Genomic DNA, 25,556 nt, shown 5'->3' on the forward strand with positions numbered 1-25,556 from the left:
CAAGTCCTTCTTTGCATGTCTGGCATCTGACACCCTCTGGTGGACCAGGGATTCTTGTGAGGCCTCGGAATGGGCTGGCCAGTTCTTGCCTCTTTTGCACACTTCCCTCTGGAAGACTCACTGTTCACTGCTCAGGGCAGCTTTAATATCTCCCCTCCTCCTGCCCCCTGGAAGCCAGTGTGGGGTTCCCAAAGGCTTGCCTTCTTTGTTTGGGACCGCCATGCCCAGCAGAGAGTTGCTGAGGCCCTTGCTGCCCTCTTGCGTCCGTGGGATGGCTGCAGCTAGTTTCAGGCCACTGCAGATCTCACACCCAGGTGTCATCCCATGTCAAATGCATGTTGGAGCATTTCAAGAGAAAGATGTTTTTAAAAACTCCTTGAAGACCTGACCTGCTCTTGGTTAGCTCCTTGACTGGCCTGGCCAGAGAAACTGAAAAGCAGCAGGAGCAGGCCGGCCGTCTTCCTGACATGGCTCTGGGGCCGAGGAAGGAGTTTCTGTGATGTCGACCAGGGCTGCTTCTGAAGGGTGCCCTGCCAAGCGGTTGTGTTTGGCCGGAGATCCCAAGTGGGGCCAAAGAGGCCTATGCATGCTTTGCCTTGGGGTGAATTCAGTGGCAAGAAGACGCTGCTTTTTTGTTGATGGAAATACCTGGACCCCTCCTTTCCCCCTAGCTGCCGGTGACTCTCTCTTCCAGTCGTGCAGAGAACCTTCATGGTTAACTGGGTGGGTTTTTGGCAGAGCGTGTGAATTATTGGTGGCACCGAGTTTAGACTCCTGCCCTACAGACTCTCTCTGGAAGGCGCAGGTTACCTCATGATCTTGGAATCTGCTCCAGCATATTGGCAGGGCCAAAGTTTTTAAATTATCTTATGCAGCTCTGTTGAAATGAACAAGGACTGCCCAAGAGCATGGTCAGTTTTGGAGATGACCAGCCCTAGAACTCCTGTTGCAGTTCTTTTCAAACTACACATCCCAGAATTCCCTGTGGGAAGCCATAACAAATGAGTTGGTATAAAACTGGCATACATGTTTAGTCCAGAAGCTCCCTGAAGCACTGTGGAATGAGTGACTCGGGGACTTGGCTGCGTGGCTTCTCAACGGGACTCACTTTTCTTGTCTTTGGCTGCCTCCTTTTTGGACTCGAGCTCTTTCTTCTGGTTCCTGTCTTGGTGTGACTTTCAGTTTGAAGTTTGTGTTGTGACCAGATGTGGATAAAAGTCTCCCTGTAAACTGTTCCCTGTAGCTGCACTGGGTGGCCTCTTATCAAGCAGGAGGCTGCGCCCACATCTAAAGAGAGTATTGGGGGGGGGCGGGTTTTGTCTTCCAGCCAGTCTGGCCTTGATCGCATGTTCCTGTCTCCCGTTGCCATCCGACCCTTTCAGCGTTTGGCAGGACTTGCATTCTGGCATAAGCTAGGTCCTGCTTCATTGCTGTGTAAAAGAGCCTGTTGCTGGTTCCTCTGTAAGGATGTCTGTGTTCTGAAGTTTAATTTGGAGGTGGGGGGGGGCATTCCTGGCGCCTCACTTGGGGGGGGGCGCTTCTGCCTTGTGCCAACAGTGCTGTTTGAACCCTGTAAGTTCCTCAGACTGGCACAAGTGGTGTTATGATGGCATCCCTGAGAGCTGTGCCCTTCGCTTGCGGTTCCTTCTGGCTGGCCGCCCATCGTTTCGCAGGCTGGAGTACAGAGCAGCCTTCTCAGCTTGGGGGACCTCAGCCTCTTGCAGATGCGGCAACCCTCGTTGTCTTAGTCTTCAGGGGTGCCGTCCTGAATCAGAGCCTGGATTCGCAGGAGAGGCTGGCCAAGCACAGAACACCTTTTGTGCTTCTAATTCGTAAATGGGCTGAGAAGAGTTCTATAGCCGAAGGCCATAGATCGACTGACGGTGTAGAAAAGGTGGCTGGTGGAGAGGCTGAGTGGCTTGTCATTTTGCCAGATGTAAATGAACAGTGACAACACAAACCAGCTGAGTTTAATTAACGAGGGCCCTTGCACCGGCACGGAAGCGGCTTGTGGTTTTCCACAGTTAATAACGTTTTAATCATGCCCTGGAATTTGCTGGCACCAGAGGCGGCTGGGCCTCCGAGAAAAAGGAGAGGCCTTTTTTGGGGTTGACTCGCATCCTTCTGCCTCTCTCCCTCTTGGAGGCCCATTGTCTGCGTATTGAGCCACATGACAGACAACACACTCCATGTGTGCTGGCCATGCCTCTGCCTCTCGCACCCCTCGCCCTCTTTGGAACGGCTGTGGGGTGGGGCTGGGGCTTAAGCATGAAATGGCTGCCGCTTGTGCCCCAAGTGTGCACATTGCCTTTCTGTCCTCAAGGCCTCATGTTCACCTCTGTAGTGGCAGTTTATCACATGAACCTGAAAACAATGATCTGTGGAAGATCTTTTATTTGAGAACAGGAGCAAGCTCAGAATAAACAAAAATTCACAGAGAGACAGATGCACACACCAAGTTTCACAGCTGTGGACCCACAGCTCTATCAGCATAGCAGGCTGACAAGTTGCAAGTGCCATACACAAAATAACTCTAATGAAAGGGCAGTGCTCAATCACATGGTTACCTTATCTCTTGAGCTCAGATCAAAACTGCAAGTTCACTGTTCCTGGTTTTATCTAACTACACTGTCTGTCCAATTAGAAACTCTGCATCTCTTGTTTAGAACAGAACATGAGATTTGCAGTCTCTGGTGTCATATGTGACAAGAGTTTCACAGGACAAAGAACATGTTACAAAGAAAGAGAACTGTGTTATAACAAACTGGCCTCATCGCTTTGTTAGCGGAAACGTAGAATTGTGGCCAACAAGTTTCATTCCACTCTCTCAGTGTTAAATGGAGTTACTGTAGTTTGAACAAACCGAGGGATCTATGCAGAAGGTCCAATTGCTGAGCTAAGTCAAAAGCTCTGCGTTGCTTGTTCAGAAACAATTGATATCATTAGTTTACATACAGTTTTTATAGTAACGAGTCCATAGTCCAATGTTACGACATGCACCCGGGCCTTAGCTTTCAGTATTTCACCACTTGCTTTAGACAAGCACCTTTGTTGCATTTGGTTCAGAGTATAATGTTACAGAGAAGCAGATAAAAATAATGTCTGCTTAATAGTTTCTCTTCGGTCTTTCAGCTTATGCTTCTATGGCAGCTAACAGAAGTGAAAAAAAATTTAAAGGCGTCAATAAAAATGCATGCTTCCAGAGGGGTAGCTGTGTTAGCCTGTTGTAGCAAAACCAAAGAGGAGTCCAACGGCACCTGAATGATTTAACAGCCTCGATTCCAGCAGGAGCTTTCAGGTGTAAGAGCTTGCTTCTCCAGATGCTTATGGGAAGGAAATCATTTTGGAAATTTTTTGTAACCAAAATCAGAGAGAGAGAGGAGTCGTTGGAGCAGAGAGAGGCTTGGTATGTGTCTTCCGGGTGTGGTTCCCTGCATAAGGGGCTGGAATGGATGTAGTAGTTGCGCATAATGGATGAGGCCTCCGGTTGCCAGTTCCAGGTTGGGAAATCAGTGGAGTATAATGTCTCAGTGGAGTATAATGCCATAGAGTCCACCCTTCAGAGCAGCCGTTTTCTCCTGGGGAACTGATCTCTGTGGCCTGGAGATCAGTTGTAATTCCAGGAGATCTCCAGTTACCACCTGGAGGCTGGCAACCCTAGGCCAGAGGTTCCAGCCTTTCTTGGGGCATAGTTAAAACAAAATGTAATGTTGTAGGATCAAATCAATTAGTCAAGGGAGAAGCAGTCTGAAACATAAGAAAAATTTACTGACTTCAGTAAAGGGTTACAGTATAATGCAGTATGTAAAGAAAAACCAATTGAAGTCTCTAAAAAGTGGGTCCTGTTACTAGCAATTATAGTGAGTAAGGAAATCCAAGTCTCTGTTTAGGCCAGTGTAACGGGCTCTCTCTCCGCGCCTTGCTAAAGATCCTACTGTCTCAAAAGAAAGATTCGCCTTTTACTCTTGGATAGCTTTCAGCAGTTAGTAAGGCCTGTCAAACAGAACTGCTCTTTGAATAATCTGCTTATCAGTACATTTATTTATATAGAGTTCTTCATTGCTTTGCCCCTTTTCATCAAAATACACAGACACCTTTCTAGAGTTTATTATTTCCTTTATTGAAATTACACTCTAGTTTATTAATGAAGCATGTTATCAAAATATATATTGTTATTAATATAAATCCAACAAAAACAGAACACAGAAAGGCAATAAGAATCAGGTTTGCTAACATTTCCTAAGTTTAAAACAATCAAAAAGTTTCTATGAAATGCATTACAATGCAAAGATGAATTTGTCCTGGAACGTGCCTTCGGAGCTGTGACTGGATGGTTGAAGCAGAGTCGGCTGAGATTGAATCCCTTGAAGACGGAGGTCCTGCATGTGGGTCTAGGGTCCATGGGTGTGGGACTCCGGCTCCCTGCTCTCGACGGAGCGCTACTTACGCCGGTGTCGAGAGTGAGGAGCCTGGGGGTGGTCCTGGATGCTTCCTTGTCTATGGAGGCACAGGTTGCAGCGGTTGTTAGATCCTCTTTCTTCTATCTAAGACAGGCTCGACAACTTGTCCCCTACCTATCGACCCATGACATCACAACAGTGATCCAGGCAACGGTCACCTCCAGATTAGACTACTGCAACTCACTCTACGCAGGGCTTCCCTTGGGCTTGATCTGGAAACTGCAGCTGGTTCAGAATGCAGCTGCACAGGTGGTTGCCGGAGCACCAGTTATGGCTCATGTAACACCTATCCTCCGTCAGCTGCACTGGTTACCGGTTGAGTACCGGGTCCGGTTCAAGGTCTTGGTGTTGACCTATAAAGCCCTATGCGGACTGGGCCCAGCATACCTTCGGGACCGCCTCTCCCCATATGTTCCCCGGAGGTCGCTTCGATCAGCCACTAAGAACTTGCTGATGGTCCCTGGCCCCAGGGAGGTCCGCCTGGCCTCGACCAGAGCCAGGGCCTTCTCAGTTCTGGCTCCGACCTGGTGGAACTCTCTGTCTGAGGAAACTAAGGCCTGGCAGGATTTGTTATCTTTCCGCCAGGCCCGCAAGATGGAGGGGTTCCGCCAGGCATTTGGTGGGGGCTAGGCTGTCCTCTCGCCGGCCATACCACTGAAGACTGTCCACCACCCATGCAGGACAATGCTGTATTTTAATATTTAATATTCTACACCCGCACAGAATACAAGTATATTACTCTGTATTGCTTAGTATCGCTTATTGCCATGTGCTTTAATCCATATTACTGCAACACCAGAGTGAGGGAGACAGAAAGTAATTCCTTGATGAGTTTTAATTCTCCCTTTGGGTTATTTTTTGGTAGAACAGAGGCCTTCAGATCTGTGGCAGGTATGTCCAGGAAGATCAAAATGTTCCCCCTCTGGGTTCTGAAGGTTGCAGAAAAGCCTGCGAAATGTCTAACCTCCTTTAACAGCTCAGGCAAATGAAATTGTTTTCATTTGGTGCGGGAAAACTAGCCAAGGAGAGACCTCGTGTTCTGCAGGCAGGGGGCCACTGTCTCGAGGGCCTCCTTTCCAGCTGCCGCCTTTGCTGGGGGTACCAGAAGGGGCCCTCTGAGAGAGACCTTGAAGAAGTCATATGTGAGCAGAGGGGCCCTCCGGAGACCCTCATCCCAAGCCATCCGGGGCTCTTTTGGGTCAACCCAGCACCTTGAAATGTGCCCAGAAACAAACTGGGAGCGAGCAGAGGGTCAAAACGCTGGTGCGGAGTGTCCCCCCTGTGAGTATTGATTTGAGTCTGGGCCAGCTGCTGGGAGGATTGATTTGTGTGTGTGATGTAGGGAATGACACATAACACGCACACGCACTGTGTTGGTCATTTCATGTGGTGATTAAAAGAACTGAAAGTTTCTAAGAACTCATCCAGGAGACGTGGTGCCTAGAAAGGTAGTATATGCATGCTGGAAGTGATTCCAATGTCCTTGCAAACCAAAACTGATCTTCAGACAGTTGTAAGAATTCTTGGAGGGAAATTGCAAAGAGAATGGTATTGCTAATGGTTGGCAGTCTGCTCTGTTGGGTGATGTGCCACGAGCTGGGATGACGCGATGAGTGGCGAGCCGGGCCATAGACCCAGGTCTCCCAGAGGGCAGTCTTGTCCTGGCAACAGATGGATGGTTTGGGCTTGTGCGTGAAGCGCTGGTGGGGGTGCCCCCTTTTTGGAAGCTTTCTTTCTGGGGAGGTCTGCTTGGTTCCCATGCCTTCCTCCTCCCTAGGAAGCTAGCAAAGACCTTGACTGGCCCAGCTGTCCGAGGGCATTTCATTTCCTTGTGGAAATTGCATGTATTTCAGCTCTAAGCCACTTAGAATGTTTGTTGGTGTAGGAGACGGGGACGGAGCGGAGGCCTCATGGGGTGTAGCAGCTCAAATGCTGCATTTTGATCCAAGAGACCCAGGTTCATATCCTGCTTGGCCGTGCTGCTTGGTGGGCAACCGTGGGCCTGTCACAGACTCGTCATCCTGCTTTGCAGGGTGGTTGTAAGGATAAACAGAACGTAGATGTTGAAGTCCATTGCAAATTAAACCTGCTCTAGTCATAGTCAGTAGCTGCTGATTTGCTGATCCATTTCGTCTAGCTGCTCATTTTGAGCAATGCAAGTATTTTGTTGTGCCGTGCGTGTTCCGTGCTGTCCAGTCACTTCCAACTCATGGCAACCCTGTACATTAACGACCTCCCAAATGTCCTATCATTAACAGCCTTGCTCAGGTCTTGCAAAGTGGAGGGTGACGGTGCTAGAATGTTCGGCCAGGAACATAATGAGAGAAATCTTAGGTTCTGTAGAAGAAGGTGAGGTCCCGTGATGTTAAAGCATTTCCAATAAGCCTGCAGGCTTTTAAATGTAACTAAGTATAACTCTCCCATGTCACAGCGGGAAAGACTGTTCCCAAAGTTCTTCCTCTATTTGGTCATCAGTTCCTTGCTGCATTGATGAGGGGTGGTTCGACTTCTGTACTGCATTGGCCTTGGCCATTCGTCATGTCCATGGTGCATCATGTTCTCTTCCTTCTGTTTGTCCGGGGGCGGTGGGGCCCCCCTTGGTGATGGCATTCTCATTTCACCAGAGGAAAGCTGGCGGGAGGGTCTCTTAGTAAATAGCATTTGAACCCAGAGTCCGTCGCGTGGTATCTGCTCCACCATGAAAATTCTTGCCTTCCAATCAGCTAGAAGGATGAGAAGGCAGGAGAGGCTTGTGTGGAGGTGAAGCCCTTGTGACGGAAGAGCCTTCCAGCCCACACCAGGAACGAGGGGGGCGTTGCCAGGGAGGCTGGGGCTTGCGCTTCCCGCTGCAGGGTGGCCCCTGTCAGCTTTGCTGCCCCCGAGTTCTGCTATCCGCCAGAATGAAGAAGGCAGGTTTGAACTTGGGCCCTGAGCCAGAAATGTGACTTCAGATAAGGAGCTTTTCTTTCCTGGCTAATATTGCTCACGTTGGTGGCATTGGTGCCTGTCCCCCACCTCCCCCTCCCACCCCAGTTTGCTTAAGCACAAGAATTCCACCCTGCATGCTGGGGGGAGGGGGGGCAGGGTATGCTCATTAATGATTTGCACAATAATAGAAATCCTGAAGACTGGGAGCTGCTTCGCGCTAAGCCACGAGTGGGAGAGTATTTGACTGGAAAGGGGATTTGGAAGACTGCTAGGGCATGCACAGAGACATGTGCTGGTGTTTCAAGAGAGGCCGCATTGAGGCCTTTCTGCCTTCTTCCTTTGGAAAACCTCCGGTTGGTTGCTATTACAGAATGCCTGCTTGCCCATACCTTCACGTTCTGCTGAACCTTTGGCCTGGTTTACCCAAGGAGGGAATAAGAAGGTAAAACTGTTTCTTGGAGCAGCCCCCCTCCAGCCAGTGGGGAATACTTTGCATGAGGACAGCTAGTCCCTGAGCCCTGTTCGGACCAGCCTCATCCGTGTGACAGCAGCAGCATTATCCCAGGCGCCAGTTGCTTCGTGCAGAACCAGCAGTCGCCTCCCGAGGAGTATCTCCTGGAAGCGATACGAAGGACCCTTGTGCTCAGGGGTGCCTGCTGTGATCACAGATGAGCTGCTTGGGGCACCTGCTTAAGCAGTCTGGGGACTTTTTCTTCTAACCGTAAATTTGGTGTAAGCCCCAGCTGGACTAGAAACACAGCGGAACACCTCAGTCCTTGCGCAGCTTCTGTGCATGCTCCAAGGCTGAGTGAAAGAGGGGGTTGACTTTTCTTGCCTCTGCTACCATGTCTGCCCGCACCCTCTGTGGTCCAACAAAAATTCTCTCTCTGCAGGGGTGTCACTCTCATGACAGCTGAGTGTTTTCAGCATGGTGCCGCAGTGGTGCAGCTGAGGCTGCCTGGTCCTGCAAAAGCAGGCATGCTCACATGTTTGCTGGCGCGTCGTGCCTTGGGATACGTGTTTGGATCCCACTGGGGAGGGAGCTGAAGCTGCAGAACGGGCTCCTTCCTTGCGGCTGGGGAGTCTCTGCTCGTGCTGCTCAAGCCGCATGGTGCTTTCCTCACTTCCTCGGCCCTCCCGTGCAGCAGGTGTTCCCCACTTACTGGGAGGTCTGCCCATCAGGGTCTCTGCAGTGCCCGTCTTGGGCTGACCACCTGGGCAATGCCCCCCTCTTCCCCCTCCCGCTCGTGATTCCTGCCATGCCCACATTTGACCACAGCGATTCTCCCCGTGCATCTGGCACAGGGCAACTTTGCCATTCTTATGCCTGTCCCTCCTCCGTGCTCTTTGAGGTTTTCAGTTGCGGGGGGGGGACAAGGGTGGACTCTGTGATTTATCCCTTACCCTTTCTAAAATCCTGTGACGCAGTGTTTCATCCTGAGGCAGGTTGTGAATCTGCAAAATTAACAACGCTTATTCCCCCAGGAGTGAAGCTCCAGGGTTCAGAGGCCCAAAGTGTTTGTGGGGCCTTTCCTGCCTGTGTTTCCACAGAGTGCTGCTCCCCTCCGTGGGAGAGAATACGTAACATGGACCCACCAGGCAGCCTTGGGTCGCATAGGAACCGTGAAGCTGTAGCTGCTTGGTCTCCTTAGCAACAAGAGCGTCAAACGGCACAGCCAAGGGAGTGGGCGGGGGGGGGTGAGATACGTGTGGAGAGCAGTACTCGTGTGGCTTAAGTATAGCAGGGACCCTTGCTTTGCTAGGAGCCAGGGCTGGCAGTGCTCTGGCCCCTGTGTTCCTGGCTCCAGGGAAGGTGACAGCCCTGAGTGTCCCCCTTGGCAGCTGCTTGCCAGACCCTTGCTGTTCTTGTGTCCCACTGTGGCTTTACAGATGGTTGGCGAATGCCTTCTAGTTATCTGCCCCACAAATATGGCACTGCTTTTCCCCAGCCTAACATCTGGTCTGCCCTGATGAAGTGGTGAAGCTCTTCCAGGACAGGGCCATTGCAAGTGGGGGTGGGGGACCATTTTAAATTAGGCAGGTTCAAGGCATCTTCATTCCTTTCATCCTTTGTAAATGGTATGTTTAAATAAGACTCCATCCTGTTTAATTGCCATGGCTCCTCTGAAGGGGAAGGAGGCCTGAAGTGGTGCTGGGCACCTTCTCAGATTAAAGTTCATGGTGTACGGGGGGGATAAACTTCTGACACTTGCTGTCGTTTGTGTTTGTGTAGCTGTGCCCTTGGTCTTCCTTGGCACTGTGGTTGTTCAGGCACTGATGGCCTGCCTGTAAAGCTCTGCTGGGTTTCAGGTTGGCAGACATTAATTGGGATGCGTTAAGGTTAAGGTTAAGGCCGTGTGCAGTAGCAGTGAAGGTGTTGGGTGAAGACCAGTTCAGGTCCCTTTTCATCCGTGAAGCTCCCTGGGCACCTGTGGTCTACTTGTGCTCTCTCAGCCTGGCCCGTCTCACTGGGTTCTTGTGAGCATAATATGGAGGAGGGGAGGGCCATGTGCCCGTCACTGTGTGGAGGGAGAGTATGGTAAAAAATGTGAGTGGTGTGAGATATTTTACTTTTCTGTGTGGCTCCGAGTTGTCAGGAGGTTATATCCCAGCAGCCTGTGACAGGTGGGATGTCCAGGGGCACAACTTTTGAATGGCGGGACACTGTGCTGCTGCCTCAAAGCCCTTCTGCTGTGCCAGGCAATTCCCTTGAGATACCGGCTCAGTCGGGCTGCACCGTAACCCTGTTTTGCTGAGCAGCCGTTTGGTTTCAGAGGACCCCCGGGCTCCTTTCCCTCCCTGCTTTGGGAAGGCAGGCAGCGTGTGCCAGAGAACACGGTGCCCTCTTGCTGTGGGAGTCCTTCCAGATCATGACTGTCACTGGTGAGGTCACCAGTGACCAGATCCTGCCCAGTTCTAGGAACTGTTTATCTGCCACAGCAGCAGCAGCAGCAGCACAGCGTGGAAGGGGCCTGGACCTCCGGGGGAGAATCAGCAGTCAGCTGGGAGGCTTTGCCAGGCTGCGAGGAAGAGGCTTTTCAGGTTGTTCAGTTCCTTGTACACAAAGCTGATCTCCCGGATAGTGAGTATTGGGAGACGCTCGTTCCCAGTGGCGTATCTGCTGTCACGTGCTAGCACGCGTGTCTCAGGTGGGGATTTCGTCTTTCTGTCACATCATGGCAAGGAAGTAGTTTTGGGTTAATCACCTTCTTGAGAAAATGTGTGGCAGTTCTATGTTACTTCTCCCCCCCGCCGCCCCCCAGCTAGTCAGCAGTCATCCCAAACTGAGACATAAGTGGAGAAAAAGAACCGTGGCAGAAAGCCTGGGGGGGGGAGAGGGCATCAGGCAGTCGCTCATAAAGGAAAAAACCCTGCCCGCCAGCTGTCCCTTGTCTCCTTTGGGGTCACAGATGCCTCACGGGGGAGCAAATGAGGGTGCTGGCTAGGAGATGATAGACTTGCTCGGAAGTCTGATGCGGCTGGCTCTTCTCTGCACCCCGTAGAGGCTCCCTCCCTCTGTGTGTTCAGCCACAGTGTGTCACAGGGGCATCTGGGAGCAGCCCCATGAGTATTACCTCCTGGCTCAAAGCGGAACCTGGGGGGACCTGACGGGAGGAGTCCTGGAGGCACCCCCCCCCCTCTCATGGAGTTCACTGGCCCCGAACGCACACGTAACGCCTGGGCTGGTTTCAGAAGCAGAATAGAGGAGCTCTTGATTGTCGCTGGCTCTTGGCCATGCCTCACGTTTTCAGTGCGATGGTGCCCGTGCCCACTGTGTCAACAAAGCAGCCCCCAAGGTTTGCAAGCAGCAGCCAGGGGGCAGCTGTGTAGCAAAGCAAGTCGCTTGGACTCTTGTGCCCCTGTGTCTGTAGGTGTGAGGGGACTGCTCCCTGGCAGCAGCAGAAAAGCACAGGTGAATGCCCTCCTGCGTGTGTTCATCAGCCCCTGGTTGCTGAGGAAGTCGGTGCTTTCAGGCCAAGGGGGAGAGGTGGCCGTGAGGCAGCTGTTTGCAGTGAGTGCGTAGACCTGAAGGGGCAGCTGTATGTCAAGCCTTGCTGTTCAGGGCAAGTCTGCGAAGGACCAGCACCTCAATGTGTGTCGGAGACTTTTTGGAGGACTGCATGGCCCGTTTGGGTGGGCACCTCGGTATCTTGTACATTTAACCCATCATGTGACATAGAATGCCACACCCTGCTCAAGGAACGTGCCACACCAGCAGCAGCCCTTTTGAAGTTTCACTGTAGCCAAATGCTGCCCTTTTCAAGTGAAAATTGGGAAGTATTTTTTTCAGTTTGCCATTGTATGGACTTGAAAGGAGGTTTCTCCAGCCCTCTTGCTCTACGCAGATGACTTCCGCCCACCGGGGAACCACAGTGTCTGTATTTGGCAGAGCAGCGCATGACTCGGCTCAGTCTTTGCATGCCCCCAAACCTCTTTGTTCTTTGACCATGCATTGGAGATGCATTCCTTTGTTGAATGCATTCCTCTTTGTAGAGATCCTCTGGGGGGTTTCTTCCCATACCCTGTCTGTACAGTCACACAGTTTCAGAAGCACATGTCTGCACTCAACGAAGTTGAAGGTGGTTTATCACTTCGGACGTGCTGTCTCTCTGCCCAGTGGGGAATAATCCTGGTCCAGTACCAACTTCTGTCTGATGGTTGAATGGAACAACCACTGCAGGAAACCACTGAGAGGGGCCAGAGGCAGCCCAATGGTGGTCCCTGCTAGACTGATGCAGAGGGCCTGGCTGTCTCACCTCCCCCTCCCATCCAGCCAGGTGTCCTGGCTGATCCCCTCCCACAGTCCTTGTGGAGGTGGTGAAAGGGCGGGCTTCTTTGCCCTTTCAGTGTGTTCTTACAGCGGGCCAGATCTGTATTACTGATGGTGAGGGCAGAATCTCTCTCGCTAGGACAGTCAAGCCCAGCTCCTGTCAAAGTGGGGTGGGAGGAGGGGACACGGTGAGGCGGAGACTAAGCAGGGCCAGGAGTGGGTGGCTGCAGAGAACACACAGAGCGGCAGGGGGCCAGGGGGCCCCTCCCCTCTTGCTAGTGAGGGGCTTCCCCACTGGTCTGTTTGGCCTGAACTTGGTGGGTGCCGAAGCGAAATCCTGACGCTCCAGATTCCGTGTTCAAGCCCTGACAGGTAATAATGGACAGCAGGATTTGAGTCCAGTGGCATCTTAGAGACCAGCAAGATCCGCTCAGAAGCTTACAGTCTGAAAATCATGTTGGTCTCTAAGGTGCCACTGGACTCAAATCCTGCAGTTTGTACTGCAGACCAGCATGGCTAATTACCTAAACTAAGGTCATAATGGAATGTTGCATGTAGCACATAAAGGAGTGTGGAGTTCCAGATGTCATAATAATAATAATGGCTGGCTGGCTGGCTGGGCCAGGCAGGGCTCTTTGTCCAGGACACCTAGTAAGCTGGAGAGGCAAACAGAGGAGGCAAACCTGCCCTCCTCTGTTGCGTTGGCTCTTTAAGAACGCAAGAACCCTGATGGATCAGGCCAGTGAGGATCGGCCTAGTGCAGCACCCCATCTCCCGTGCTGGCCAGCCAGTTCCTCTGGAGGGGCAGCAGAGGGCAAGGCCTCGTATTGCTTCCTGGCACTGGGACTCAGGGGCTGACTGCCTCTGAATGGGGAGGTTCCCTTCAGTCCCCGTGGCTAATAGCCGCTCCCCCCCGCCCCATTGTCACACCTGTGCCAGCCTCTCCCTATGTTTGCATTTTCTGCACATGCTTCTTGTGGGAAGCTTCCTGGCTGCGTTTCTTCTCTTCCTCTGTTTGGGAAAGCATTTCCTGAGCATGCTCACATGAGCCCTTCTAAGGGGAGTTGTACAAAACTCCGGCATTTCCACAGTCCTTGGACTTTGGAGAAGGCCGCATCCTCACCTCTCCGTGGGTGGCTGCTGTGCTCAGCACTGAGGGGGCCAGGCTTATCTTTGCCAAATATGAAGGTACCAGCTGGCACATGGTGTGCCTCTTATGCTCCCTGTGCAATGGGTACTCCCATACGTGGAAAGCATGCTTTCCACTTTGAACAAAGCTTGCTCTGCAGAGTTAAGAAATCACAAAGGTTGAAAAGCCCGTGAATGTGGGTGGCTTTTTTCTGATTCTGTAGGGCATTTTTCCCAATGTCATTTTCAAAGGGCTGGAACATCCTTGTTTTATTGGTGGTGGTAATGAAACCCTCCACTTTATCTAATGGCCAAATCAAGAGCTTCGCTTGCTGTCTGTGGGGACAAGTCTGATGGATGCGCATTGCCTTTTGTCATTTCATGTGAAAATGTTTGGGTGCGTCCTTGTCGTACGTGGATGGCAGATGCCTAGCGTGGCTGCAACCCTCGTGCCCATCTGTGACTAGTTCTGGCCCTGAGTGCCAGCGCTGGAAAGCCTGCAGTGGGAGGCTGTGCAGTAGCTTGCACTGTGTGTGGATGTGCAGGCTCACCACAGTTAAACACCAGGACCAGGTCTTTCCTGCAGGCACACAGACAGTGAAACCGCTTGAAGCAGTCCCTGAATTTTTAGCCCTTCTTCTGGCAGGAGGCTAGGCAGATCAAACACCTCTTTGGAGTTTGAAAGAAACACTTGCAAGAAAACTGAGTCCCAGTTTATGAAAAATGGTTTGTCGTCTCAGAGCAGGAGGGAGGGAATAGAACCCGACAGAGACAGGGGCAAGGGGGAGGGAAGAGTTTCTGCGAAAACAGAGGCCCCTTTTCTTGTGCTGATCCACCTTCCTGCCGCTCTCTGCTGCCGCCGTTAATTAACACATCCCGTTTCCCCCCCAAGTTGGGCTTGTTCAGGGCGACCTGATCGTAGCACAATTGCCGGAAGACAGAGAGGAGGGATCTGATGGGAGCGCCATACATTCTTTGTCGTGTCGCAGGTCGGGGGCAGAGGTGGGGAAGGGGGCAGTTTGGCAGACAGGAAAAACAGGGTCAGATATTTGGAAGGGGTGACAAAGGCAGGGGCTGATGCCGGATGGTGCAGGGGGAAATGTGGGTACTTCATCTTGCGCCAGAGCTTAGGAGAGAAAGCTGTGAGTGGCCCGAACCCAGTTCCATCAGGGTTACCCCATGACATTTTTTTAAAAATTGTTATTTATAGTCCCCCTTTCTCACTGAGACTCTTGGTGGATTATGTAGTGTGAAATAATGGCGTAAATTTCAAGGACGCAGTGTAATAGGGTCTATACATGCACATTTGTTGTAAGGATTTAAAACCAGCAGAAATGTAATACAGAGATGGAGAAATGCTGAAACAGAGCATAAGTAATTCTAAGACTGATACAGGAAACAACATAAAACAACTTGGAACTACCCGGTAGGGTCATACGCAAAGCAACAGAAAGCAAACAGTAGTACGCAGAAGTAAAGTCTATAGTCCCTGTCCCTCTGCTGAGGTATCCCTCTGAGTCCACTTTCTTAGAGTACAGTACATCTCGTACTGGGTGATGATTTTTTGTGGCTTATGGGTTGTTACAAAAATCCATTTGGTGAAGGAGGGCGACTCCGAAGAGACTTCCGTGGGCCCCAGGGCTTTTGGCTGCCTTTGCTCCTCCCAAGCAAGGAACCCCAGGGTGGGTATTTTCTGCCAAGGAACTTCATCCCCCCGCTCACTCTCTGTTTTGTATCTTTGTCGGACCACTAAACTGGCATGACCCTCCTTTAAAGCTGCACTTGCAGGTGTGACTTTTCTGTGGTGTGTGGTCTGCATTGCTAAAACCTTCCTTCCAGTTAGAGACCTTCCATTACCTGCTGATGCTTCCCTGTAAAACATAATTGCCCCACTGAGATCTAGAAGTGGGTCACAGCTCTTTCACAGGTGGGTCATCAGCCAGGAGGGGGGGGGGAAGGAGCAGGCTAGCCCAGGTCTGGGAAGCCTGATACCGGATTCTGGTTTGCCTTCACATAATGTGTGGATTGGCTGTGAAGTAGGGCCTTTTGTTCAGTGACAGCACCTGTGCTGCTTCTCCCTGTGTGCAGTGGTCCTGATCCAAATTGGGCCGGGCATGCCTGGAAAGCATGGAGCTCCAGAGCAGACTATCCAGCTTGGGGGGAAGTGGGACACGGAGTTGGGCCCTCTGCTCTGTTAGAACGGGGCCGGGACAGGTCGGGCTTCCCCCTCTTCCATGGCTAAAGAGCAGCTAGAACCATCAGCCCCGCGTTTGCCAAGCCGCCCCGCCTTTGGAGAGCGTTCCCCAGAAGCTCAGCCCTAGGAATTCCATGGGGCTGCGTTCCCCGAGGAGGCACTTCCCATATAAAGCTGATCTGGGTTCCACCCTAATTCAGAGGAGGACAGCAGAGAGAGAGAGAGAGAGAGAGAGAGAGAGGCTACTCTGCATCCATGGACAGCAACTGTCACTGCTGACGTTCTCCTGAATGCCAGCAGTCCAGGCTTTGCATCATGCTGGTCTTTGCCGATGTCTGTGGGCAGCTCTGAGTTTCTGGAGGCTCCGTCCCACTCCAGTCCTGCCAGCCTCCAGTGAGGAAGTCTGCAGGGCAAAGCCCTTCAAACTTGGGGTGGGGCCTTTCGGAGCTGTCGTCGCCCCTTTGAACCAGCTGCCCTGCGCAACCTGACCTTACAGGCCACGAAAGATCAGACAGTAGAGACATTTTTTACCTCAACTTGCCTTTCATGTGTAGGTAAGGGCCTTTCTCTATTGTTCTGAGGATGGAAGCCTGTGCAGGGCATATGGGGCTTTCCGCACATGCTTTGGAAAGGGGTGTGGGCCAGGCATGGGCGGGGGGGGGGCGGGGGGGGAGGTTGGGCATCTGAAATTTTAAAAATCAAAATGGGAGGCCTCGGGTTGCTGCCATTGTACTCAAAGCCAACCTGAACAGCACCTCCCAGCGAATCTTCTGCAGGTAGCAGGCAGTCCCTTCGGAGCGTGGCTGAGCCTGTTGTTTGTGTCCATTCCAGGCCCTGCCAGCTGCTTCGTGGCCCCCCAGACGGCAACTAACGCAAGGTTTCTGTGTTGCAGGATCAGCTCAAGCAGTGCTTTGGCAGGCCTGTTGCTGAGGCCAAGGACACAGATACGCTTGTGCGTGAGGCCGACAGTCAGTATGGCACCTGGAGGGAGCAGCGGCACAGCAGGGACAGGTAAAACCTCAAGGGGGGGGGGGTTGGCGCACGCGCGGAGGAGCCCCTGTTGCATCAAGGCCTCTTGTGCGTCCTTGGGCATTCTCGGTTGCAAAGCAAGGGCAGCAAGCCCCACCCCCCCCTGCAGGCCTGTCGGAACTCAAACGCTTGTGGGCTTCGGTCCCAGCTGAAGGGTTGCTGCTACAAATGCCCCTGCTGAGACCTCACCTGGGCTTCTGCTCAGCCTCAGCACCAAGCTTCTCATCCTCTGCCTTCGTGTCTTCGGCTCCTCTTCCTACCTTGCCCCTCTCTTTCCTCTCACCCCTCAAGAGTATCTTGTCTGCCTCTCCCCGCTCCTGCAGCCACACATCTTGCTGACTTGGGGCAGCCTCCCTTGCATAAGGAGCTGCCTCCCATTTTGCTCATGAAGCAAGGCCTTTCCAGCTCCCCTCCGCATCTCCCCTCTGTGGTCCCCTGACTCTCCCCTGCCTTCATTCCTCCTCTTCACTTTGCCAGTCTTTGGCCTCCCCTTTCCCCAAGCAGCTTGCAAGCCTGTCATTAAACTGGCGCTCTGCTGTGCCAGAGGTAGGATTGAAGATGCCCCCTTGAAAGCCCACCCCTGTCCTGCTCCTCCCTCCCTCCCTGGCAGGCCTCGGGTGGCAGGGAACCTTTGGAGGGCCCCTGCTCATGAGGGAGGCTGCGTAGGGTCCACATCAGTCCACTGTTTGCCAGAAAAATGGCCCGTTCCTGTTTAGCTCAAGGGAGGTGCTCTGAGGCCTTTTTAATGGTGCCCCTAGAGGGGACTTCTGTGTGCAGGGGTGGCTGGCTCCAGCACAGTTGAGATCTTCTCCTTCATGGCTGAAGAAGACCTTTGCAGGGCGGGCCGGGGCTGGGGCCTGGCCAGTGGAGCGAGCTGCTTCATAGGATTCGGCTTCCAAGGGGCTGCCAGAAACATGAGGCTCAAGCAGGGCCGCTTCCCCCGGTGGTTGCCCACAGAGAAGCCGCAGCAGCAGCCGGGGAGGCCTCCTCGCAAAGGGTCTGGTGCCACCTGCTGTTCAGCACGGGCATTCTTTCCTTGCCAGTTTTTCCTGAAGCAGCCTTTGTTTGGGGCAGAAGAAAAGCAATGGCTTTGGGTCTTAATTGTGGGGGCCTGGTGCTTCAGGTGTTCTGGAGAGGCTTGGGGGCTCCCGAGAGGCACTTGGCACAGTTGGAAACGGGAAGCCGGGATCAGCAGATCCTAGGGTGATCGAGGGGGGCTCTTCCGAAAAGGTCCCCCACTCCAGAGCATCATCATTCCTGGGCGTGCTGTGCAGGATGCGTGTTCCTCTTTGCCTCCCCCTCCCCTCAGGAGATTTCCCTTTGGGCTCTTCTCTGCGCAGTGGGGTCGGGGCGGGGGGGGGGGGGGGGCTTGCATTTGTCCTGAGCTTACAGAGATGGGCAGGACCAGCCCAAGATATGCTGTCACCCTTTGGGGCTGTGCCCTCACAGCCCAGAGCTGCACTCAGACATCCTCAGGAGATGATGGTGATAATAACAACATGCGATTTCTATACCGCCCTTCAGGACAACTTAATGCCCACTCAGAGCAGTTTACGAAATATGTTGTTGTTATCCCCACAACAAAACACCCTGTGAGGTGGGTGGGGCTGAGAGAGATCTGAGAAATTGTGACTGTCCCAAGGTCACCCAGCTGGCTTCAAGCCAAGGAGGAGCGGGGGCTCAAACCTGGCTCGCCAGAGTAGAGTCCTGCCGCTCTTACCCACTACGCCAGACTGGCTCGTGATGCAAGTCCTCGTGCAGGCAGGGCCTTCAGGTGCTTCTGTCCCCTGCAGCCGCCTTGGTTACTTGCATAGTCGTCTTGGCTCCAAGGAGGGGAGGAATCCAAGACACACAGGGACCAATCCTGGCCAGCATGTAGAGGTCTGGCCCAATGCAGAGCAAGGCAGCCCATCTCCTGGGTTTGGGGATTGGTTTGCATGTCCCACAGCCCTCCCGCACTTTGTATTTATCATGCCCCAGTTTGACAGCCGTGGTGCTCATTGGTCCGGGGTGGTGTCGTTGCAGCTTGGTGCCAGAATCGCCTTCCTCTGAAAGCAACGTGGCTTCAGCTCGGAAGCAGCCCACCAGCAGCCGACTGTCATCGTTTTCCTCCCAAACCGACCCTGCCTCCATGACTGACCCGCATGACTCCTCCAGGGACCCAAGGAGCGCCAGCCTGGACCGGTCCAGCACGGACCTGGACTCTGCTGGCAGCGCTGAGGGCCCGGCACGGGCCTGCCCAGAGTTCTCCTTCCTGGAGGTGGGTTGTCGCAAGCAGTCCCCTGGCACTGCCCGGCAGGCCTCGCCCCTGTTCTGCCTTGAGTAATGGGCGTGTTGTCCTTTCCTCTCAAAGCACACCACGGTGCTGGACTCCAGCATCCTCAAAACCCGGGTGCAGCTCAGCAAAAGGCGGCGCCAGCACCGTGCTCCCATCTCCCACCTGCTGAGGAGAAGCAGTGAAGTAGATGCTCAGCCGCGTCTGTCTGTGACGGAGGAGGCAGGCAGTGCCTGGATGTTCAAGGATTCCACAGGTAGCTAAAGCAGCATGTGTGCTGGGGTAGTTTCCCCCGGGTTCCAGAAGCCTAGTCAGCACAACAAAGAACAGATTTCAGGAAGTGAGCCAAGCTGCATGCTGCAGAGAGGGGTGAAAAATCCCCAGCAGATTTGGACTCGGCTGATTCCTGATGCAGCAGGCCTGCAGCAGGTGGGGAAACTTGACTGCAGAGCCATCCCCAGCACGCTGCGCTGTGCTGTGCTGTGCTGTGCTGTGCTGCGCTGCGCTGCGCTGCGCTGTGCTGTCCCACATCCTGTCTGAATGGATTGGTCCAGAGCAAAGGAGGCCACGATCCCACCAAAGCCCCGTGGAGTTAGGTACAGGCAGCTAGGGGTGCCCCCCTCAAAGGACTGGGGTGAAGGGCCTTGCCTAAGTGTCAGGGGAAAGGGTTGTGAGGGGTGGGGCCAGTGAGGCCTGGGGAGTTGGCAGGGAGGCGGAAAGTCTCTGGCTGACCAGACTGGCCCCGTGCTTGGTGGCTGGGATGGATGCCTTCCCCGTAAATAGCCCACTGTCCGAGAAAGGGCAGCCTTGAAAGGGGGCCCCCTGTGTCTGCTGCCTAGCGTGGGGCTCCTGATTGATGGCTTCTGACTTTGTGGTCTATTTCGCCAAAATAATCAAAAGCACCTGAAGAAAAGTCAGCAAAGCCTGAAGATTCTGAGGAGGAGGGGAAGCTGCACCCACTGCCCGACCGGCTGCCCGTCTCCCAGCCACAGCGGCTTCCCATGTTCCCAGGGCTGGACCACTCCGCCCTCAAGGTGAGTATTGTTTTAGGTGGGTAGCCATGTTGGTCAGCAGTAGAATGGCGGGATTTGCATCCTGTGGCACCTTAGAGAGCCACACGGTTTTCTAGGTACAAGCCTTTGAGCGTCAGGCCTCCCTTCTTTGCCTCTCCTTGTCCTTTGCAGCTGAGCTCAGGGCCTGAAGTGGGTTGGGGGTGGGGGCGGATTCTGCTCCCCTCTTTCAGTCTGCTTTTACGCACAAAGTTGTGCAAATGAATGGTGTTTGCTTGTCAGTTTCAGTTTACAAGATCTGGTGGCTTTTAAGAAGTTAGCTTAAATTTCCAGAGGGTGGTATGTGTTTGCGTCCTCTTTGGCCAAGAGCCCATTCTTGCTCCCTGGGGGAGTGAGGGCATGTATGGCAATTTGCTCCAGAGCAGATTCCTGACCATTCAAATGGAAACCCTGCCTGTGGGGACTGAGTAAAGAAGCAGGAGGCAGAGACGCTGTGGGAGGATGCCTGGCCTTTCGGCTTGGAAAGCTGCTACCTTAAGCCAAGAAAGAGCGCTCCACACATGTGTGTCTGAACATCAGAGGCAGGAGGGCTACAACGTGGCTTTAAAAAATGTTCCTTGGGTGGTTCTTGCCCAGGGGTTGCCCGGGATGCCTTGCAGCCTGGCTGCTCCATTCCCATGATGAGGGTGTGGGTGCTGGGTTCCATTTCCACCCTTCTCCTCCAGCAGTCAAATTTACACGGAGGCTTCTCTCCCCTTCCAGGCTGAGCTCAGGAGAAGGCAAGAGCCAGAGGGAAGCAGGGAAGTCAGTCCTGTGCACATATCCAAGTCTCCAAAATCCACGTTCCCAGCTGGAGGCCCCGGGGGCAGAATGCTGCCCACTGGCATGGAGAAGGAAGAGAGGTGAGCAGGCTGTGTGCTGGGGACTGTGGCGGCGGCAGCTGCTGCTCCGGGAGAGGTTCAGATTCTGTGCCCAAGAAAGGATGGATTCTGCAGAATTGAACAAATCTGCACGAGGCTGCATTTCTGGCTCTGTTGCACTTTTCTGATTTTGTGAATCCAAGAAGGCCAGGCATGGAAACTCTTGGTTAGCCGCCACTCTGGCGTCTGTGATTCTAGCTGGTTTCGCCTGCTTGCTTGCAAGCCCACCTGTATTTTTAAAAAATTAAAAACTGAAATCTGTTCGGACCGCAGTATCCTCTTCTGTGGTGCTGAAGAGTCCTTGTAAGCTCATAGACCTCATTACTGGCACCTTCCCCCGCGCACTTTGCAAGAGGCACTTTGACTCTTTGTGTCCGGGAGAAGTACCACTCGTAGCCAAATGGATCTGCGTTCCCTGGCAAGGAAGGAAAGTTTCTCTTGTGCAGAAATCTTCAGACTTGCATGTTTTTAAGGCAGAAGGTGAGCATTCAAAGGTACAAAAAGCCTCCACCATTGCAACCTCCCCCATCCCTACAGTTTTCCGCAGCTTCAGTTATGTTGTTAGTTCTGAGTCCTTCCTGAGAGCTTTGCTGCATGTTCCCAGCCCATCAGGGGGCCAGGTGAGGCTGCCACAGAGTCCTGTTGCCGGCGAGATACGGCTTTGGGATGACAGCAAGGGCTGCAAATAAATGCACCTTCACAGATGCTCCCATCTGGCGGTGCAACTCTTGTGCCTTCCCAGGTGGTGGTACAAATGGGCCTCCCTTACAGGGTTGGCTGTGCCTTTATGCCGCAGCCTTGGTCGAAAGGGGCGCCCCTCTGGAAGAAGCCAGTGGGAATGGGGGGGATCTGTGGAGTCAGCTCCTGTCTTGGTTTGCTTTGTCACCTCCTTTCGACTGCAACAGGGTAAGATTGCACAACGGGAGGGAGTGTTGGCCTAGTTGCCAATTCTGGCCTGGGAAATTCCTGGAGATTTGGGGGCTTTGCCTGTGGAGTAGGAATTTGAGGAGGGATTTCACCTAGAATCTGTGGCATACCATAGAATTTGCCCAGTTCCTTCAGGGGAACTCATCTCTGTAACCACATCAGTTGGCAAGTTGACAACTCTAACCAGGGTAGATATCTCTCCCCCCCCCCAGCCCACCCCAATTCCTTTTAAAAACCTTTTCTCACCCTCTTGGGACAGGCTGTGCAAATGGTTGAAAACTTTGTCCCAAAGGGGAGTGAAAGAAAAACAAACCTCCCTTCCTCCCACCTAGCTGAGTTGGCTTTTTTGTGTCTCTAGACTGGAGGAGGCATCTCTGTCCCCGCAGTGGCTGAAGGAGCTGAAGTCCAAGAAGAGGCAGAGCCACTACGAGAACCAAGTGTGAGGAGGAGGTCTGGAGCTGGCAGGGAGCCTGGCTGTTGGCCACACGTTAAGCGGAAATGGGACAGCTGAGCAAAGGACTCCAGACAAGTTCATGGCAGATAGGGCTATCTGTGGCCATCAGCCGTGGTAGTTAAGTGGAACCTCCATGTCCGGAGGCAGTCTACCTCTTGAGTGCCCGATCTGGGGGGCGAAGAGAGGATGGTTGCAGGCTTTCCAGAGCCCTCTCGCTTGCTTCCACTGGGAGGAGGATATTGCTGTCCGCAGGCCCTTCCCGTGATCCAGCGAGTCCATTCTTACCCCTTTCTGACACCAACTGGCAAACCACATCCGAGGGGAAGACGGAGGAAGCAGCCTCTGGGCCTCCCCACCAATAACGGCCGGCTGAAGACCCCGGGCTGTGGGGTTCGGATCTTGCATCGTGGCCCCGTGGCACAGCTGAGTACTGGAAGCAGCTCTCTCCGTTCACGGGGTGCTCTGGCGGGGGAGGGGCCGCACAGCTGTTTAGCCTGCCTTGGTTGCCCACATCCCTTGAGTGGATGTCCTCGGAATGGCGTGTCTGCTTTGCCTTCCCCCCCCCCCCCCACCTCTCCCACCTTCACGGCAGGAAGGGCCAGCCTTCCTTGGGAGAGACGTTGGTCCTGTAACAGAAGCCTTAACTCAACCTCACGTTCCCTCGGCCCGTGGCTTCCTGCCTTGACTGCTGTGCACACGGTGCCTTCCCTTCTGGCACAAGAAGTCCGAGGGAGAGGGAGAGGGAGAGCAGGAGCCGAGCTGTCCTTGTCCCCCCCCCCCCCCGCCCTCCCTCCCCAAGACTGTGGGCCGGGCCTCTGGGGGCGCTCCTCTTGTGTGCCCGCAGGGGTGCTGTTGCACTGCGAAGAAGCCCAGTGCCTGGAGTGTTCGGGGCTGCACTTGAGAGCGCTGCCTCCCGGCCAGAGAGTCGCACTCAGAGGGCCTGATGTGCCCCGGGAGCATTGCGACGAATGGGCTGGTTTCTGGGGGCTGCTTTGTGGCGCAGTGAAGAAGGGAAGATGGGGGAGGGTGGGAAGACAGCCAGGTTACGTTTACTGCCACACAGGAAAGGAAATGTATTAATGGTTTTTAAGTATATTTTGGGTTGCGTCAGGATGATGTGATTGGTGGGGCTGCTGCCTGGACCAGGGTGATGCGTTTTCTGTTTCTTGGGGTTTTTAGGCTCAGGGGGGTTTTGTTGTCCCTTCCGTTTGATTTCATACATTGTGTCTGTACATGGGATAATTGCTTTACGATGAGTATCACATTCCTAGGAAGGGCAATGCAATAATGTCAGAGAGCCTGCATTAAAATAGCTGTAAATCATCAGAGTTTCCTTTTTTTGTCTGACCAGCAAAAGGAAAGAAGGGAGAGGAGATCAGCTCTGGTCAGTTGCCAGGGTTGCAAAGGAAACTCTGGATTGTCTTGCTGGCATATTTTTTCCCTGCAGCTGCTAACCCTGGGAGGTTGCTAGGAAAAGCTCCCGGCCTGCTGATGCTTCCTCCTGGTAGTCACTGGAGACCATTTCTGCTGACTGCACGCGGTCAGGCTCTCTTGGAGAAATCCAGGTATCCTTGTTCTTAAAGATGTGCCCAAAGTGGCCCAGGTGAACTGCAGCTGCACCCAGGTCCGCCTCTCCTGCCCTGGAGGGTTGAGTGTCTGGGCCCACTCTTTTGGGAGCATCTTTGCTAGAACAAGTAAATGAGGAAGAGCCTCAGAGCTTCTCGCCCTCTGGCTTAGATTTCCTGGCAGAAGAAAACCAAGCCTTGTTTTCTTTCATCTTATTAGCCATATCTCCCCCCCCCCCCCCAAATTTGGAATGAAGGGCTGCGCTCAGAATGTCACATTATTTACTCCCCCCCCCCCAATAAGTGCTCTTCTCAGAAATATTCTATTTTCATATATCAGAGCTTAGATGTTAAAAGTTGCTTCCATTGCACAGGTGCCCCCCCCCACCTCTGACCAGAGAAAGGGGGGAGGCACCAGCCCTCCCTGAGCCCTGCCTGAGTGCTGCTCCCGCTGAAGAATTCATGGCACTACTGGGAGGGCAGGGCGAGAGAAGTCCTCCAGCCTCTGTGCTGGCCCGTGGCAGGCTTGCTTTGCCCCCACCCACTCTGAGCTTGTGCCAAGCCTTGTGGAGGAAGGTGCTGGTGGTCCAGGCTCTTCCTGCTCCCCCCCACCCCAGCCTGGTCTGGTGGCTTGGCTGCTCTAACCCCAGGGGAGCTTTTCCTGCCTCATAGATCCAGAGGAGTTAGCCGTGTTAGTCTGTAGTAGCAAAATCAAAAAGAGTCCAGTAGCACCTTTAAGACTAACCAATTTTATTTTATTGTAGCATAAGCTTCGAGAATCAAGTTCTCTTCATCAGATGCCTGATCCGAACTGGTCAAATACAGAAGAGGAGGGGAGGGGAAAGAACGGGACATATATCACAAGAAGACAGGATGCAATTAGTGTGAAGGCAATCAAAACATTCCTTTGCTTGTAAATGTAAACATCTCCTTTTGGTGTGGAGTCAGTTTGCCGCAGTGAAGGTATACAATTCCTATGTAGTATAAGCCCTCGATAACCACAGCTCTCCCTGCCAGCTGCATCTGACAAAGAGAACTGTGGTCCCCGAAAGCCCACACACACTCAGGCTGAGATAATTGACAAACAAAGCCCACACCAGGCGTCTCTGGGCTCCCCCAGACCACACCTCTGTAAAGGAAATCTGTCTGGGGTCTGGGGGAGCCCAGAGCCCAGAGACGCCTGGTGTGGGCTTTGTTTGTCAATTATCTCAGCCTGAGTGCGTGTGGGCTTTCGGGGACCACAGTTCTCTTTGTCAGATGCAGCTGGCAGGGAGAGCTGTGGTTATCGAGGGCTTATACTACATAGGAATTGTATACCTTCACTGCGGCAAACTGACTCCACACCAAAAGGAGATGTTTACATTTACAAGCAAAGGAATGTTTTGATTGCCTTCACACTAATTGCATCCTGTCTTCTTGTGATATATGTCCCGTTCTTTCCCCTCCCCTCCTCTTCTGTATTTGACCAGTTCGGATCAGGCATCTGATGAAGAGAACTTGATTCTCGAAAGCTTATGCTACAATAAAATAAAATTGGTTAGTCTTAAAGGTGCTACTGGACTCTTTTTGATTTTCCTGCCTCAGGCTTTCTTAAATCACCTGGGGATGGCTTGATCCAAGGAGTGGCTGCGGTGCTGGCACATGAGCGCCACATGCACCTCAGAGCCCTATGCAACTCTGGGTGGGCACAAGGAACTGCTGTGCATCCCACAGGGATTCCCGCCCCCCCCCCCCCCGCTCCCTCCATGGAACCAGAACTCTCCCATGTTCCACTTTCCCCCCAGCAAAGTGATGTATTTTCTCTGGAGCTAAGGACATTTTTTGAAGCTTAGTGCTTTGGCCTTTGCACCAGGCTTGCACACATGGCCTCACCCCCACCCCACCCCCACAAGTCT

At 53.2% G+C, this 25,556-nt stretch overlaps 1 protein-coding gene across 4 annotated transcripts in view; it reads left to right on the forward strand.

The window, feature by feature from the left end:
- The window catches only part of KIAA1671 (KIAA1671 ortholog), an 83,102-nt gene extending 59,683 nt beyond the window's left edge, over positions 1 to 23,419 (forward strand). For all 4 annotated transcript variants that reach the window (XM_054996042.1, XM_054996041.1, XM_054996044.1 and 1 more), the window contains 6 exons: positions 16,374 to 16,492; positions 18,536 to 18,770; positions 18,864 to 19,041; positions 19,686 to 19,819; positions 20,558 to 20,697; positions 22,001 to 23,419. In XM_054996042.1, the coding sequence (XP_054852017.1) occupies positions 16,374 to 16,492; positions 18,536 to 18,770; positions 18,864 to 19,041; positions 19,686 to 19,819; positions 20,558 to 20,697; positions 22,001 to 22,085 (891 nt within the window). In that variant the 3' untranslated portion in view covers positions 22,086 to 23,419. The remainder of the gene's footprint in view (positions 1 to 16,373; positions 16,493 to 18,535; positions 18,771 to 18,863; positions 19,042 to 19,685; positions 19,820 to 20,557; positions 20,698 to 22,000) is intronic.
- The last annotated feature ends 2,137 nt before the right edge of the window (positions 23,420 to 25,556 follow it).

Source organism: Eublepharis macularius, chromosome 13, assembly GCF_028583425.1.
Source record: "Eublepharis macularius isolate TG4126 chromosome 13, MPM_Emac_v1.0, whole genome shotgun sequence".
Lineage (NCBI taxonomy): Eukaryota > Metazoa > Chordata > Lepidosauria > Squamata > Eublepharidae > Eublepharis > Eublepharis macularius.